The following is a 14,785-nucleotide window of genomic DNA, read 5'->3' on the forward strand; positions in this document are numbered from 1 at the left end:
CACAAGTTTAAGCGAACATATAAAACTACGCAATTACTTAGGTATCATTAAGACGTTTATATTAATCGGCTTAATTCAAAATATGCTTTCATAGCAGAATTTTTCCTTTAGTTTAGTTTCGTTGAGTGGTAACCATGGTGGTTCGAACCGTATCCAATATGGCCGCAATTGCAGAGTGAAGTTTGCTTCATATACAATGGTCATAGATGAATTTTTGCATTATTTATTGTGAGATACTTGACATCATTCAGTTATGACTTCCACGAATCCTATATCAAGCAACGAAGGTGTACAAGCAACTAATGACGATGCAAGTGAATGCAAACGCTGTGCTGTTCAGTTGGGTTATTGGGAAGATCGGTATATTTCGTTGTTTATACGAGCGGGAGAGAGAAAAACTCCCGAAATAAATCGTGGCTATTATGCTAGGACCAAAGGGGTTGAGATGTTTATCGACAAATTTTTAAGGGTACGATATTTATTAGTTTGTTTCATTATTCGCCCGACAGTAATCTCGAGTCTTAGCTTTTAATGAATGTACTTTTTACATGTTTCAGAAAAGTGGGAGTGAACGTCAAATTGTCAACCTGGGATCAGGATTTGATACGTTGTACTGGAGATTGAAAGATGCAAATAAAAATGTCACAAATTTCGTAGATCTTGATTTTCCCAACGTTACAGCTAGAAAATGTTACTTAATAAAGAGAAATAAAATCCTGCTCGACAAAATACACAATGAAGGTAATTGTTATATTAATTTTATATTGTTATAATGTTGCATGGTAAGTTATCAAAATTTAAATAAGTTCTGAGAGCAGTGTGACAAAAGAAACTATACAGAATGAGATTCAGCTTAAAGCGTGATCTCGTAACACTTCCGCCCATCTAATGTTTGCGTGTAAGACATATAAATTAGACCATATTGACGTTTCTATACTAAATTCATTTCGTAATATCAGGCTTTCCATAGTGACACCTGTGGTGGACAAGGTCACTGTTGGGATTTTTTCTCGGGATTCACACGTTTCCCCGCATTAGGCATCTACATCATTCTGTCCGATGTCCATTCCATCGTATTTCATAGCATTCCCCGAACGCTTCTGGTGACACACGGAGGTGCTAGTCAAGGGACTAGTGGGGTTGTCTGCTCGAAACCAGAATACACAGCGAATCTTAGTGTAATCAGCCAGCTTGGGCTAGGTCGCAGTTCTGGGTCATAATTTCCCCTCTCCCGTAAACAAATTGACTAGATAATAGTATGCAACAATAGTTCACTGTAGTATGTACAGTTCCCCAAAAAAAGGAATGAGACAATGGAATATTCTTAAGTATCAGATGTAAGATGATCGGAGGTCAGAGCACTGATACACAAGATAACGAATATTTGAGTTACTTAAATTCAGGCTGTTTGGTTTGTTGCTAGCATCGTTTCGAAATTCACTTCAAAAACTGCAAAAAAAAATGTGGTAATATGACGTAAATAATATAGTTAAATCGACATTTGAACCTTCATGACTAGATTGACACTGCTCAGAAATGAAAACTTTCGTGTTGTCTCAATAACTCAGATGCTGAATCTTTTGCGTATTGTCGTAGTGTTTGTCGTGTTTCTTGTAATATGTTATTGTGGTCCTGATCTTTGTCTTTGTCGTGGTCCTTACAGTGTTTCTTGCTGTCTGTGCCTGGATCTACATTTGTCATTTCAAAATTAATATTGTTCTCCCACTTTGGCAATGACTTTCGTGTTACATGGTATATTTCAAACTTTCATAAAAGGTAAACGATCAAGGACATATAAAGAGATCTACACCAGAAATAGACAACTGACAACATTTTGCACTGCTGTGTACTTTGGAGTAGGATGAAAATAGGCCTACACATGCACGACCAAATGTCTTCCTGGCTACGTCAATATCGCGTGAACCACGCTGTAGAACTTCAACTTTCGACGACCAAGAGTCGTCTCATTCCTTTTTTGGGGAACTGTACATCATAGTCAATCATATTAAATAGTATTCACTTCTAAAACTGGTGTTCTGCTTAATATCTTTAAAAAAGGTGAAGTCTTAATTTTTAATTATTGCATTTTGATGTAAGCATGGCTGAACGTGCACTTTACACTTAATCAAACCACAGTCTACTATATACAGTCGCGAAGCTTGAGGTGTTTTTTTGCAAATCTCGCGTTAAAGCTCTCCAAGCGGTTAGCAACTAGAAACAATAGACTGTCCACGGTCGACTTTGGATTTAGAGTGGACTGAGTCGCATTTCCATCGAGTGCTAGGTCGTTGCGTATTTCACATTGATGCTCGTGAAGAAAAATCCTAACATCTATTTCTTATTTTACTTATAGATACAAAAAGTGGTTAGTAAACAGCAGGAGGGAAGATCAAATGACAAAGAATGAAGGATATCTTTATAATAATATAAAGTTTTGCTCTCTTCATTTCGAAAACACACAATTTATGAATGAAAACAAAAATAAATTAATCTGGAATGCAGTTCCAACTTTATTTGATGTTTTAAATAAACCTGTTCTGTTATTACCTGCAGCTGAGAAACAAAAGCTTTGCACTAATTTTACGTCTGTATCAGCTGATTCCTTGAATAATTGTACATTTTCAGACAACTTAGGCCTACTTTTTTTTTTTTTTCAAAGGATATGTTTTTAATTATAGCTCTTAATTTTGTTGTTATTTTTATTTGTTACTTTACTAGAGACGTAGAAAAAGTAAGTCTGTTACAATAAAATTTATTGATCACGTTTTATTTCCAATTCTGGTGTGATTATTATTGCTTAACCTCATCCCACTTTGTTAACTACTACAAGTACCGGTACACGTAAGTTACTCCCATTAATTCATATTTCCATTATTATTGTTATTATATTATTGTTGTAAAGGGAAATGCAAATTAATATTTATTGGTTTCATAGTTCATTATCGCTATAATCTTGAATGGGTGAAGCGATTATAGTAAATTTCAGTTCGTTTTGCACAAACAAAAATAATATTAACCTATTTCTTGCAGGTATCTTCGAGTTTATGGTGGAATTTAATATACTTCGTTAAAATAATAAATGAACTTTATCCATTTAAAATTTCAATAATGGAAGGAAGGTGCTAATTTTTCCAAAAGAACACGACAACGAAAGTGTAACATATTTTGTCATCTGCTAGGAGAGATCTGTGATGATGAGGCGATAGTAGCGATCCTAGTGGTGGGCAACTACCCATGTTTGCATTTTTACTACATATTGAGCTTCGCGACTGTATATAGTAGACTGTGATCAAACATTATAATAGAAACATTTCTAGGATAAGATAAGGCCGTATTTACCATTTACTCTTTAAGTTAGTGTTGCAGAACTGAGCAGATATTATGTTGTCTTGGTATTAACATTTGCAGATGGCGAAGTTCGGCTTAGTGCTACTGACATGCATGCAGGAAACTACCATATTGTTGGTGTTGACCTTCGTAACTTACATGAGGTCGAAGGAAAATTGAATGAGTCGGAAGTGAAATTCAACATTCCGACACTCTTTTTAGCAGAATGTGTCCTGGTCTACATTGATGCACCTCAGGTCGAGCAGCTTCTCAGCTGGATAGCCAACAAATTTGATTCTGCTTTTTTTATCAACTATGAACAGGTTCGTAAGTACAGCATATATAACTACCGATATACTTCTAACATTGTGTTGACAACCAAGTTTAAGCTATATATAATTTTACTGCCGTGCGTATAAAATATCATTCTTGGATAATACAACATGACAATTTTAGTGGGTGATAAGAGTGCAGATGAAAGCTAGCACATACTTCATCATTATGTCTTATACATTTCACAACAAGTCGGTTCATATATCATGTTGCAAATGAAGCTACTGTTTATAGCGTATATCCTTGAACTGTCACTTAAAAGACAGACATAAATATTTTCTACATATCCAAATAAGATGCACTTCCGTGTTCTAGGTTGCACACAAAAGGCGTTCATCATTCCAAAAAGTAAGATATTCTTATAGAACTTTCTAACACTAATTGGAAAACCACCGGTGTAGCTCAGGCAGTAGCACTTTTGCCTGCTGATCTGAAGTTGTGCTCAGGTGTGGGTTCAATTCCCGCTTGGACTCATTAGCTTGGTTGAGTTTTTTTCCAGGTTTTCCTCAACTATAAGGCGAATGTCAGGTATGCTATGGCGAATCCTCGGTCTCATCTTGCCAAATACCATCTTGCTATTACCCTAGATCATATATGTAACAGATATGTCGGGCTTATAGGCTTTGAGGTTAACAACGCTCCCCATCTAGTTGTTACATAAGGAGTCACGTCATAATTCCCATTTGAATTGCATTAGCGACTGTGCTGCCATCTCGTGTTCGTTTACGGCGGACGGGTGGCGATCCTGGCGGTTGTTCTCTTCAAAGTGCTGCCGATTTTAACGTAGCGAGGAGTTATCTGTTACATACATTATCTAGGCTATTACTAATTCCAGCGACTATAAATAACCCAGTAGATGATACAGCGTCGTTAAATAATGAAGTAAAAAAAACTAATTGGAAGTTCGTCCACTCATAACAAGGGAAGAAAGAGGGACTCATCCCTACTTGGGTAGTCATGGGACTAGAAGAGGTGTAAACTCATGACTAAAATCGCAATATAGCCACCAGCTTAGGTCAGTCAATTGAGGTGCTTGCCTACCAATCCAGAGTTGGCTCTGATGTGGGTTCGATTACCGCTTGGCTTATTACCTGGTTGGGTTTTTTTTCGAGCTTTTTTCCCAATCATAACGTGAATGTCAGATAATATATGGCGAATCCTCGGCTTCATCTCTCCGAATACCATTTCACTATCACCAATCCCATTGACGCTAAATAATCCAGTAGTTGATACAGCACGTTACATAATCAACCAAAAGAAAATCGCAGTAAGATTAATTAACTTCATCTAGATGTGAACATGCCATTTCATTCGTCACTTTATTCTACATAATACTAAAAAAGATGTGGACTAATTCGTATGTATATATTATTTTCTGATAACTTGATTTGTAAAGTCTGAATAAGAGGGAAATGCATTCGGTAGTTTAGATGAGCAAAGTCATTTCGGATAAGATGTTTTTTTTTTTTTGTACTATTTGACATCTACAGCTTCGGGATTAGTTGTCACTTCTCCTTCGAGGATGAGAGTGATAGAATGAAAGATAGCTACATAAACTTGACAGGACCAACGTACACCCACTGGCTATTATAAAACATTTGAATTGAGGGTGTGGAAAACATTCCTTAAAGGGCATTCACCCTTATTTGTAGTCTTGCTAGGCAATAGCTGTCTTATTGGCATGCATTGACATCTTGGTTGGGAATATAAAACGCAGTTATGTTTTAGACATTACCAGTATTTGTTTAAGAAATAAGTGCATGTTATGATCCAAAAAGTAACAGTGTACATTTTTACTCCACCGTTTTGATTAGCTAACTGAAGTTCAGTTAAGCTGAGTTTTACTGTGTACCTCTTTATACAGTACGTAATACAGTGATAAAGTAAAAATTAATGAGAATATAAGAAGAATCTTTGTGCTCCAAACTATTATCATTGTAATAACATATAGCCCTGCAGTATATATTGACTACACCCCAACTCTGGCTACTAGCAACAGGCATCTATAATGAACATCGATCAAAATACCCCTCATTTCTCGTGAAAAACAACAACTGAATAGACTACAGTGGACTATAATGGACTTTATGTTGTCAGCAAACAGCTGGATACATTAAGAAGATTGATTAATAACATATAGCTATGATCTTTTTGTAACTTGCAGGTGAATATGGGAGATAAGTTTGGTGAAGTGATGTTGAGCAACTTGCGAGCACGAGGTTGTCCACTGGCAGGAGTGAGTGCCTGTCAAAACCTTGAAACTCAGAGACAGAGGTTTGTATTCCGCTTATATAAATAATTAATTGGACACCGAAAGATTTTGATACAAGAATCTGGTTAGCTTCTGAGTCAGAATAATTGGGTTCCTGAATATATAGATATGCGCAAAAGTTATTTTATTTTATTATGTTTTACTTAATTTTCCATATATTATAACAGATACATACAATATGCTCAAGAAGACTACATTAATGTAACATTTTTGTGTGCTTTTCCATATTATTAAGTTTGATAATCGGAATTTTTATGACAAATTTGGACGTATTTAAAAATGTTTCCTTCACTAGCCAGTTACTCTGCCAGCTGGGGCAACTCATATGAAACTAAATATATTTTTCTTTTACAAAAGAAAGTCCTAAGAATAATGACAGAGGTGCATAAAAGAACATTGTGTAAAAAGATTTTCCAAAATTATAAATATTCTTATCTTGTGAATACATTATTTCCCTAAAGATGTTTCAGGTTAAAAACCAAGATACATTTAGATCTAATCAGAACATTCATAATTTTAATACAAGACACGAATCAGATCTCAATCTACCATGTTAGTCTCTGCTATTGTAAAACAGAGTTCACTGTTCATGTATTGTGGTCTTTAATGCACTGCCTAATTATATTAAAACTGTGAAGGTCCAGGAGTAGTAGTTTAGAACAGAATTAACAAAATTTCTCCATACTCATATCTACCGCTGAACTAATGAATTGTTCCCGGCCCCGGAACAATTTTTCCCTCGAAATTATTTTAATGAATTGTTTATACTCGTAAATGTAATTAATCTCTTTACTGTGTATTATATAATTTTTGTACAACTTTTTACTTGTTCCACATCTCAAAGCTGCAATGCTGATGTAGATCTATGGAATACAATAAATGACGCAAAATGTTTATGAGATTATTAATTAGGAAACTTGATATGTTAAGAGTCACTGTTAAAAATGGCTTAGGTGTTAATTTAAAATGTAGTAAGTGATAGAAATAGCCTACTTTGTAATATAATTTAAAATGTAATAAGAGATAGAAATACTTTGTAATATAATTTAAAGTGTAGTAAATAGAAATACTTTGTAATAATTTATGCAGTCAACATTTTCAGAAATACTTTTTAATAATCTACACGGTGAACATTTTTTCTTGTAGGTGATTTTTGTGTAACTGTGTTGGTATTCTCTTATCACAAAAATAAGTATTTTAAAAACAATACTTATTCTTGTAGGTTTCTAGCTACTGGGTGGCATGGGTCACTGGCTTGGGATATGATGGAAGTGTATGCAGCTCTCCCAGGAAGCGACAAGCAGCGCATTGAAAATATAGAATTTTTGGATGAACAGGTGCTGTTGTACCAGCTGTTTCAACATTACTGCATCTGTATTGCATGGAAAGGAGAAATGTTCTCTAAGATTGATATCACCTAAGACACTAATATAATACAATAAATGAAGAGTGTTCACACGTACATCTTACTGTTACTTTACTGTTTTATTGTCTTAATAGGGCTGCCATATGTTTTGTCCCCATTTCCTGAACTTATCTGCAGCACAGCCTGCAATTAACAGGTGACAGGATAGAGCTTAATTCTTCTGACAGACTGATATGCATGGAATGTAAAGTGTTGTAACTTATCCACTACCAAATCTGTAAGGCAACTGAATTAAAATATCATTTAACCTGAGACTGTAATGGAGCAAGTAGAGATGAGCCTACAATATTATTTTATTAACATGAGGGAAAAGAATTGACTTGTAAAGATTATGAATGCTGAAAATGTTTGTTCAACAAGAAAATAAGAAAATTACAAGCAGAAACAGCACCACATATAAGACTAGGCGTGACGAATTTAAACTCCTTTTCAGTAGTAACAATATAATTTGAGGAACTATGTAAGTGACAAATAGTAATTAATTTCTTCCATATTATTTTTGCCCTTTGTAGACCTTTACATTTCTGAAATACTGTTTGTGTGTTTAACGAAACTCTTTATTCAGTTTATATGCTTTCATAATATTGGACATTGAAGAGAAGCTTGAAGCATTGGAATTTTCTTATATATCAATATATTTTATAAATTGAATTTTTCATTAACTGGATTTGAGTATAATGCTTCGTTATTGTGGCTGACAAGTATGCTTGTACATTAAATAAGAATACCATTATATACATTTCGAGTTGGCTGTAACGAAAAGTATGTTAGTTTTGTTAAAGACTTTCTTTTACTTGGCAGCATCTTACAGTTATTAATTTACTCCTGATAAGATGAAGAAAACTTTAACTGTATAAACAGGGGTAAAAATTAAGTGAGCAAGTAAGATACACTGACTTGTTATTTTCTCTTGTATAAAATCCAATTAAGATGTTTTAATTTGTCAAGGAAAGAATTACGGTCTTATCAGAATCAAATAGAAGCAGTGAGCAGTGAATGATACATTGATTTTCAAAAGGATAAATCATAATTTTGGTGCATTAAGATATATTGAAACAAAATTAAATCCAATTAGATATGGATTAGTTCAGATATATGGTAAAATAAATGTGAAGTATAGATATTACGTATCTTACTAAAGAAATGTAAAATTAAGAGCAATATCTTATTTGGAGTGGTGTTGAAACTTTCCCCCTCTCCCCCCATATTATACTGGTAAATGGGTATCATAGTGCTCACAAATATTAGCATGTTTAAGTTCTCCCCCCCCCCCCCCCGCATAATATTCGGTAGTTACATTTGTCAGAAGAAAACAGTTTTAGTCAGTCATAATCAAGATAGAGATCCAGTAACTCTTAACTAACCCATTGGTTCATCTGAGGCATCAGATTTTCATAGAGTAGAATGCAAAGAATAAGAATTAAGGTTAAGTTTATTTTAAGTTTTAGAAGTATTAGTATTTTGAGGTTGTAGTTTACATACAAAAGACAAATAAAATATTTTAAGAATATTCTGAGAATTGATTTCTATTTTTATATTTCATTTACGTTATTTTTTTATAATTTACAAAAAAAAATTAAAGCTGTGGATATATGGTGATACATGTAAGTTCTGAGTGAGAGAACAATATGCAGATGAAAGGACAACACTTGTACAAATAAAAACGTGAAAATTTATTACAGTTAAGACATGTAATTAAGAGTTCTTGAAATGTGAAAACAGCCATCGAATATAATCATATACAACTGAAAATTAGGGATGAGACAATAGTACTTTTTCTCGATACTGATACCAAACTTTTGAAACCAATATTCACTATTCACTTAAAAATATCTTTGTAAATTTTCCAGATGATATACAGTGTACTGCACGCTGTTGAATAATTAGATACGAACTACACACTACAATATTGACAGTAACACTCTAACCTGGTAAAAGAAATCTCGAAACTGAGAAGGAAGGGTTGGGGAAAGTATATTATGGGATGTCTTTTGTAGTGAATTCTAATTATTTTGAAAACATTAAGAACAGCACCCTTTTTTCCTTCGTCTCCCAAGAACGGTTATTGTAGTTACGTAGTACGTCACTCCTCACACCATCATTTTCACCCCCTCGTATCACTGCTTTTATTTTAAATTACAAGTATTGTAACTATACAAATGTAATCTTCATCTTACGATGTTTGGGTGACGTATATACGTCCGTTGATGTGACTTATTAATGAATTAAATACTATTGTAGTCACAATCATGCCATGGTATGGAAGAAAAATTTCACAACCTCGAGCGGGAATCGAACCTGTTCTACGAATCTACGGTTTATTCTTCTTTTATATTTATGGTATTGTTCATGTAGTTATTTATAACTTAAGCTGTTTTAACAAATTGGCAGCTATAAGCTGAAAGGTTGGTACTCTTCCGACACCATCAGTTTTTGTTATTCAGTATTTACTAATTAAACTGACTGATAATAGGAAAAGGGTAGAGGCGACACATACGTTATATTGGACAGAGAACATGTATATTTCTGTTTTCTAGTCACTAATTGAGGGAACTGTGCATGCCGGGTACAATGATTCTTGCCTTTTGGAGAGAGGATCTTAACATGATCACTACGTGCTGAAATTCTTGGATTTAGGATTGAATATTATTTGAAATGCAAAAATTGAAAGTATCGAAAAGGTATTGAGGACTTATTCCAATGTATTAGACATGCTTCGATACTACTGAGTATCGTAGGTATCATATCGAGGTCTCATCCCTAATGAAAATATTCTTTCAGCATATTTTTTGTGACGTATGGTTTAAGACTTTCATAATGTTCGACATGGTGTGAGATTTTGTGTTTTTGCACTGTGCCATAGATACCAAACCATTTCGGTCTTGGGAATTTACCTGTTGGATCCAGTCCGTCTTGAGGACTCTTGGTGAGGGATCTGACAAATAGGTTCTGTTTTCTCGCCTTCCCTGATGATGGATCTTATATGTAGCTCCAGACCAAATGTTCCACTTCATAACTGCAAAAACACGGAAATCTCATACCATACTTTTTATATTTTCCTACGAACTTCTGCTCCTTCATCCGTGTAATTTTGGAACAAACTGCTCGAAAAGAAAATATTAATTTATGCGCACATTTAAGATTGCACGCAAAAGCAACAGTAAACAAGAAATACATTTTCGAAGCTAAAATATCATTTTATTTTGGTAATGTGTGAACAAAGAAATTTACGAACAGGATAACAAGCAATTAGTTCTGTAATTTGTTCAAAATAACTTTTCATATGAATAACATCATTTTTGGCATAAGAGCTATTGTGTAATGAAATGCAAGAGAAATCCTCGAATGTCATTACTAATCTAACCTTGAATGAAAACTTATGCAGTTCCCCCACCCTACACCTTTATTACAGAAATGTAAACTTTAAGACTTAGGTATCCTCATACTAACAGAGATAGTGAAGAGTACTTTAATATATTGAGATAAATGCTTACTTTATAATATGTATTTTCATTTCTTATTGTGTAACAAGGGGGAAAGGAACTGGCCACTCTAACCCATTATCTCCTGGCCTAGTTGCCTCATAAGTGGTGTCTTCTTGGTATCTCTTGTGAGATTCAGACATGTCTTCGGACAGTTGACTAAACAACAACAATATTGTGTAGCAAATATTTGAACACGAAATTTTATTTCAGAAAGCCTCATATTTTAATGCCATTGCTTGAAATACCATTTCGCAGACAACCTGAATACTCTTCATTGTGTGTCGTGTGCACGTGCTATGGGACACACACAGTGATTGTACAAAGTATTCGAACACCAATGAACTTGTAATAACTATGATAGCTGTAAAGTACAGTAATGCACTTTCTTATGTGAAACATTTTTGTCTGCACAGGGAATATTTAGTATTGAGAATAAAAGAAAAAAAGAATGTATAATATTTTATAAAACTGTTTTAAGTCTCCTAAGATGTGTAAATTGAACAGTTCAAATGCCTGTGACAGTTATGACTCCCAAGCACTTGAACCGTGGGAACTTATTGCAATGGAGTTCATTTTCTGGGTATTTTTTAATGTATATTGTGTGTAGGTGATCAGTGCCATGTATTAAAAACGAAATGGGTCGCAAGAGTAAGGAAACAACATTGGAAGAAAGAAGCATCATTATCAGTTTACATAGTCAATGTAAATCTTTACGTAAAATTTCTACTATTGTTTAGAGACCTCGAACAACAATCCTGTGTATCAGTGACAAACAGAGAAAAGAAAACATTACAAAACATGAGAAGAATTGGGTGCCCAAAATATATCTGAAATAGATGATTGAGCAATTCTAAGAAAAATCCTCTTAAATGCAACAAAAATTGCCAGTGAACTTCAGAAGAACTACTAAATGTGACAGTACAGTTTGTAATTATTTAAGAAACGGCGGATGTCATGGAAGAGTAGCCAGGACAAAATATTTTGTGAATGAAATCAACAAGAAGGAAAGATTATAATCCGCGAAAAAATGAGAGTAAGTTTAATATATTTTTTTCAGATGGAAAATGTACAATTTGCAGAAGAAAGAATACGGAACCTAAAAAAGAAAATGTGTCCTACAGTGAAACATGGTGGTGGTTCTCTATATTGGTTTGGGAGTGCATGAACATAGCCAGCGTGGGATTTCTGTACTTTATCAGCATTCTTATATTGATATTCTGAAAAGCCATCTGAAACCTAGAGCTGAGAAAATGGGGATTGGAGACAACTATATTTTCCTAAAGGACATTGATGTGGATTATTCGCAACACCCCAAAACATATGCAGACCTCTCCTCAGTCTCTGGAGATGAATCTGATTGTAATTTGGTGGACTCTATGCATAGAAAACTCCAAACATAATACAATCTAATAGTTATCTTACTTAATACTGATTGTGATGAAAGTTTGTATATTCGATTCCCTAACCGTTTCAAATGTGTATCATTTTACCTTTTAGGTGTGTTTCCAAATTATATGTAATACACTTTGTCAAATCTGGCAACCTTTTCATAAGGGAAGCTAAATTTATATTTATTTTAAGAGAACAAATTCGTGTGAAATGTGTATTTGAATACATTTTGCTTATACAATTTTGCTAATATGTGAATCTCTTCAGTATAATATGTAATCCTAAAGTTATTTTCGTAATTTGCATGAAAAATCTCATCTACACATTGTATGGAATCACTGGAGTATATTTTGTTATAAATTGCAAAATTGGTAAGTAAATTACAATTATCTTTTATAGGAATCATTAGGTGTTCGAATACTTTTTACACTCACTGAATTGTGTAGCAAGTTAAAATTTACTGTTAAAAAATATAACTACTTAAATTATATTTGTCAATCTGAAAATGGACAGTATGAATTACAGTACATATAGTTCAGTGGAATTATGGAAAGATGCGTTTTTACAACTGTCCTTTTTAAATGTGAAAATATGAAATTTAAATCTATCAGTAGAAATACTGGTTCTTAATACATGCATAAATATTCTATTCTTAGTAGAAAACAAAATGATATTAAGATTAGTGACATTTCATGGATAATTAATCATAATAAGGTAAACATTACAGAGCTAGAGGACGAAATTGCACTCAGTGGCCTTGTTTTATCCTGTTAAAGTCACAGTACCTAAATAGTATCTACAACTACTAGATAATGCTCTAAAAATGTTCAGTAATGGTCAACAGCTTCCTCTATCTTACTCTAAAATACACTGGAAAATTTAAAAGTCCTCATTGAAAATTTCGTAGCAAATACTATTATTGAACATTTTGCTCGCAACTAATTTGTCGTATATAATGGCAATAAACAAAGATTCCGTACTTTTGATTTAAATCACTTGTTTAGTATCCCAAAATCAGCCAAAAAATGTAATTTTTTATGCATAATATAAAATCTGGAATTCTTAGACTTGGGATCAATTTATATCGATAAAGCCTACAGGTAACAAGTAACTTAATATATGTTGCAATTTTGTTAAAGGTCAAGTATGGTTCTTACACAGTGTTCAGAAATACTTATAACGTATATTTATTTACAGTTTAAATATTAAACACAATATCAGTTGTATTAAATTTTTTATACAAAATACAAGAGTACTGTACACTTCTCAATCTAACCTTGACCACACAATACTGAAGATGAGGTGGCAAGGCCTCTGATTTTAATGTATTTTATATAAAAATAACATATTAGTAGTGCTCAAAACTATTTTAATACTTAAACCGTAAATAAATATATGTTATAAAATATAGATTTGACCATAGTGGAATGGAAATTACAAAATTTACACAAAAATAACTCTTCGCAAAAAGCTAAAAGATTTGGAATTTGTCTTCATGTTTGTGTCTGCAAATAATATTTATGCAATTGAGAAAAGGATTTTTTGTAAAATTTGATAGTAAAATCTGTATTAATGTTATTCAAATTGTGTAAGGAAATATCTTAATTTTGAGCACCAATTACAGTGTAAGGTTAAATTTTTAATTTACACATCAATGTTTGTATTTACTGAATTGTTGTAGAATAAATTAGAAACACGCATATTATATTTTCGAGTTAAATTCAGTAACAGTTTCTGATAATTAATGTAAATGTAATGTAATCCTGACCAAATGATGTGGCTCCAGTATTCATATATATATTTGTAAATCGTAACTTTTTAAACATACATACTTAATAAATAATAAGGGATTTGTTACAGTATTGTCAAACTTTATTTTAGTGTGTACATTAACTTTACTTCAGAGATCTGTAACTTTTGGGGCATCTGTTATTTTAGATATGTGTTAATTATCAAAAACGAAGTTTAATATCTGTGAACAGAATCGAAATTTGAACACTTACAACATTAATTAAATTTAGTAATTAAGCAACTACGTTTGCTATTGATAGTAATGTAGCAATTATATAAAAATTAAAATATAAGACTGACTGTATATTATGGTTCTGCATTGTTTGAAAGGAATCTAATTAAATACAAAGAGACACCATATGGGTAAGACTAAAAAGTAATAAAAATGACCTGAAATTCATTGTTTAGTCAAAGCTCCTTGGTGGAAAGTTGGTTTTCTCCTGATGTGGATAAGTTACAATTTCTGTGTTGATATATTGTGATACTGTACTGATGTCTAATGCAGCAATAACTGTGACTGTTTTAATAGACATGTGCTGTAATCTTTTGATTTCCTTGTGTCATTTTCCTACAATGATTGTATTAACAAGTGTTGAACTTGGCACGAGAACATAATATTGGGACTGTGTAAAAGTTTTCAATTTTTGCTGCCATTATGTTCTCTCCCAGATTGTAACATGTATAATCCTTTTTTATGTTATGCAATTGCTGTAAATTTCTGTATAAAATAAAATATACCAGTTGTGACAATGTTGTAATCAT

At 33.1% G+C, this 14,785-nt stretch overlaps 2 protein-coding genes across 2 annotated transcripts in view; one reads left to right on the forward strand and one right to left on the reverse strand.

The window, feature by feature from the left end:
* The first annotated feature begins 84 nt into the window (after positions 1-84).
* LOC138696697 (leucine carboxyl methyltransferase 1) lies at positions 85-8,628 on the forward strand. Its single transcript, XM_069821996.1, has 5 exons — positions 85-469; positions 558-741; positions 3,409-3,650; positions 5,825-5,934; positions 7,155-8,628. Exons 1-5 carry the CDS (start codon positions 254-256, stop codon positions 7,351-7,353), a joined length of 951 nt encoding a protein of 316 aa, XP_069678097.1. The 5' UTR covers positions 85-253; the 3' UTR covers positions 7,354-8,628.
* Positions 8,629-10,246: 1,618 nt separating this feature from the next.
* The window catches only part of Acadvl (Acyl-CoA dehydrogenase very long chain), a 31,578-nt gene continuing 27,039 nt past the window's right edge, over positions 10,247-14,785 (reverse strand). The window contains exon 12 of the mRNA XM_069821993.1: positions 10,247-10,374. The gene's annotated coding sequence lies outside the window, so the exon portion shown is untranslated. The remainder of the gene's footprint in view (positions 10,375-14,785) is intronic.

This window comes from Periplaneta americana, chromosome 3 (genome assembly GCF_040183065.1).
Source record: "Periplaneta americana isolate PAMFEO1 chromosome 3, P.americana_PAMFEO1_priV1, whole genome shotgun sequence".
Lineage (NCBI taxonomy): Eukaryota > Metazoa > Arthropoda > Insecta > Blattodea > Blattidae > Periplaneta > Periplaneta americana.

Coding starts and splice junctions, on each gene's coding strand:
- LOC138696697 (XM_069821996.1), top strand. CDS start 254: ATGACTTCCACGAATCCTATATCAAGCAACGAAGGTGTACAAGCAACT. Junction 470..557: donor TTATCGACAAATTTTTAAGG/GTACGATATTTA, acceptor TACATGTTTCAG/AAAAGTGGGAGTGAACGTCA. Junction 742..3,408: donor CGACAAAATACACAATGAAG/GTAATTGTTATA, acceptor TAACATTTGCAG/ATGGCGAAGTTCGGCTTAGT.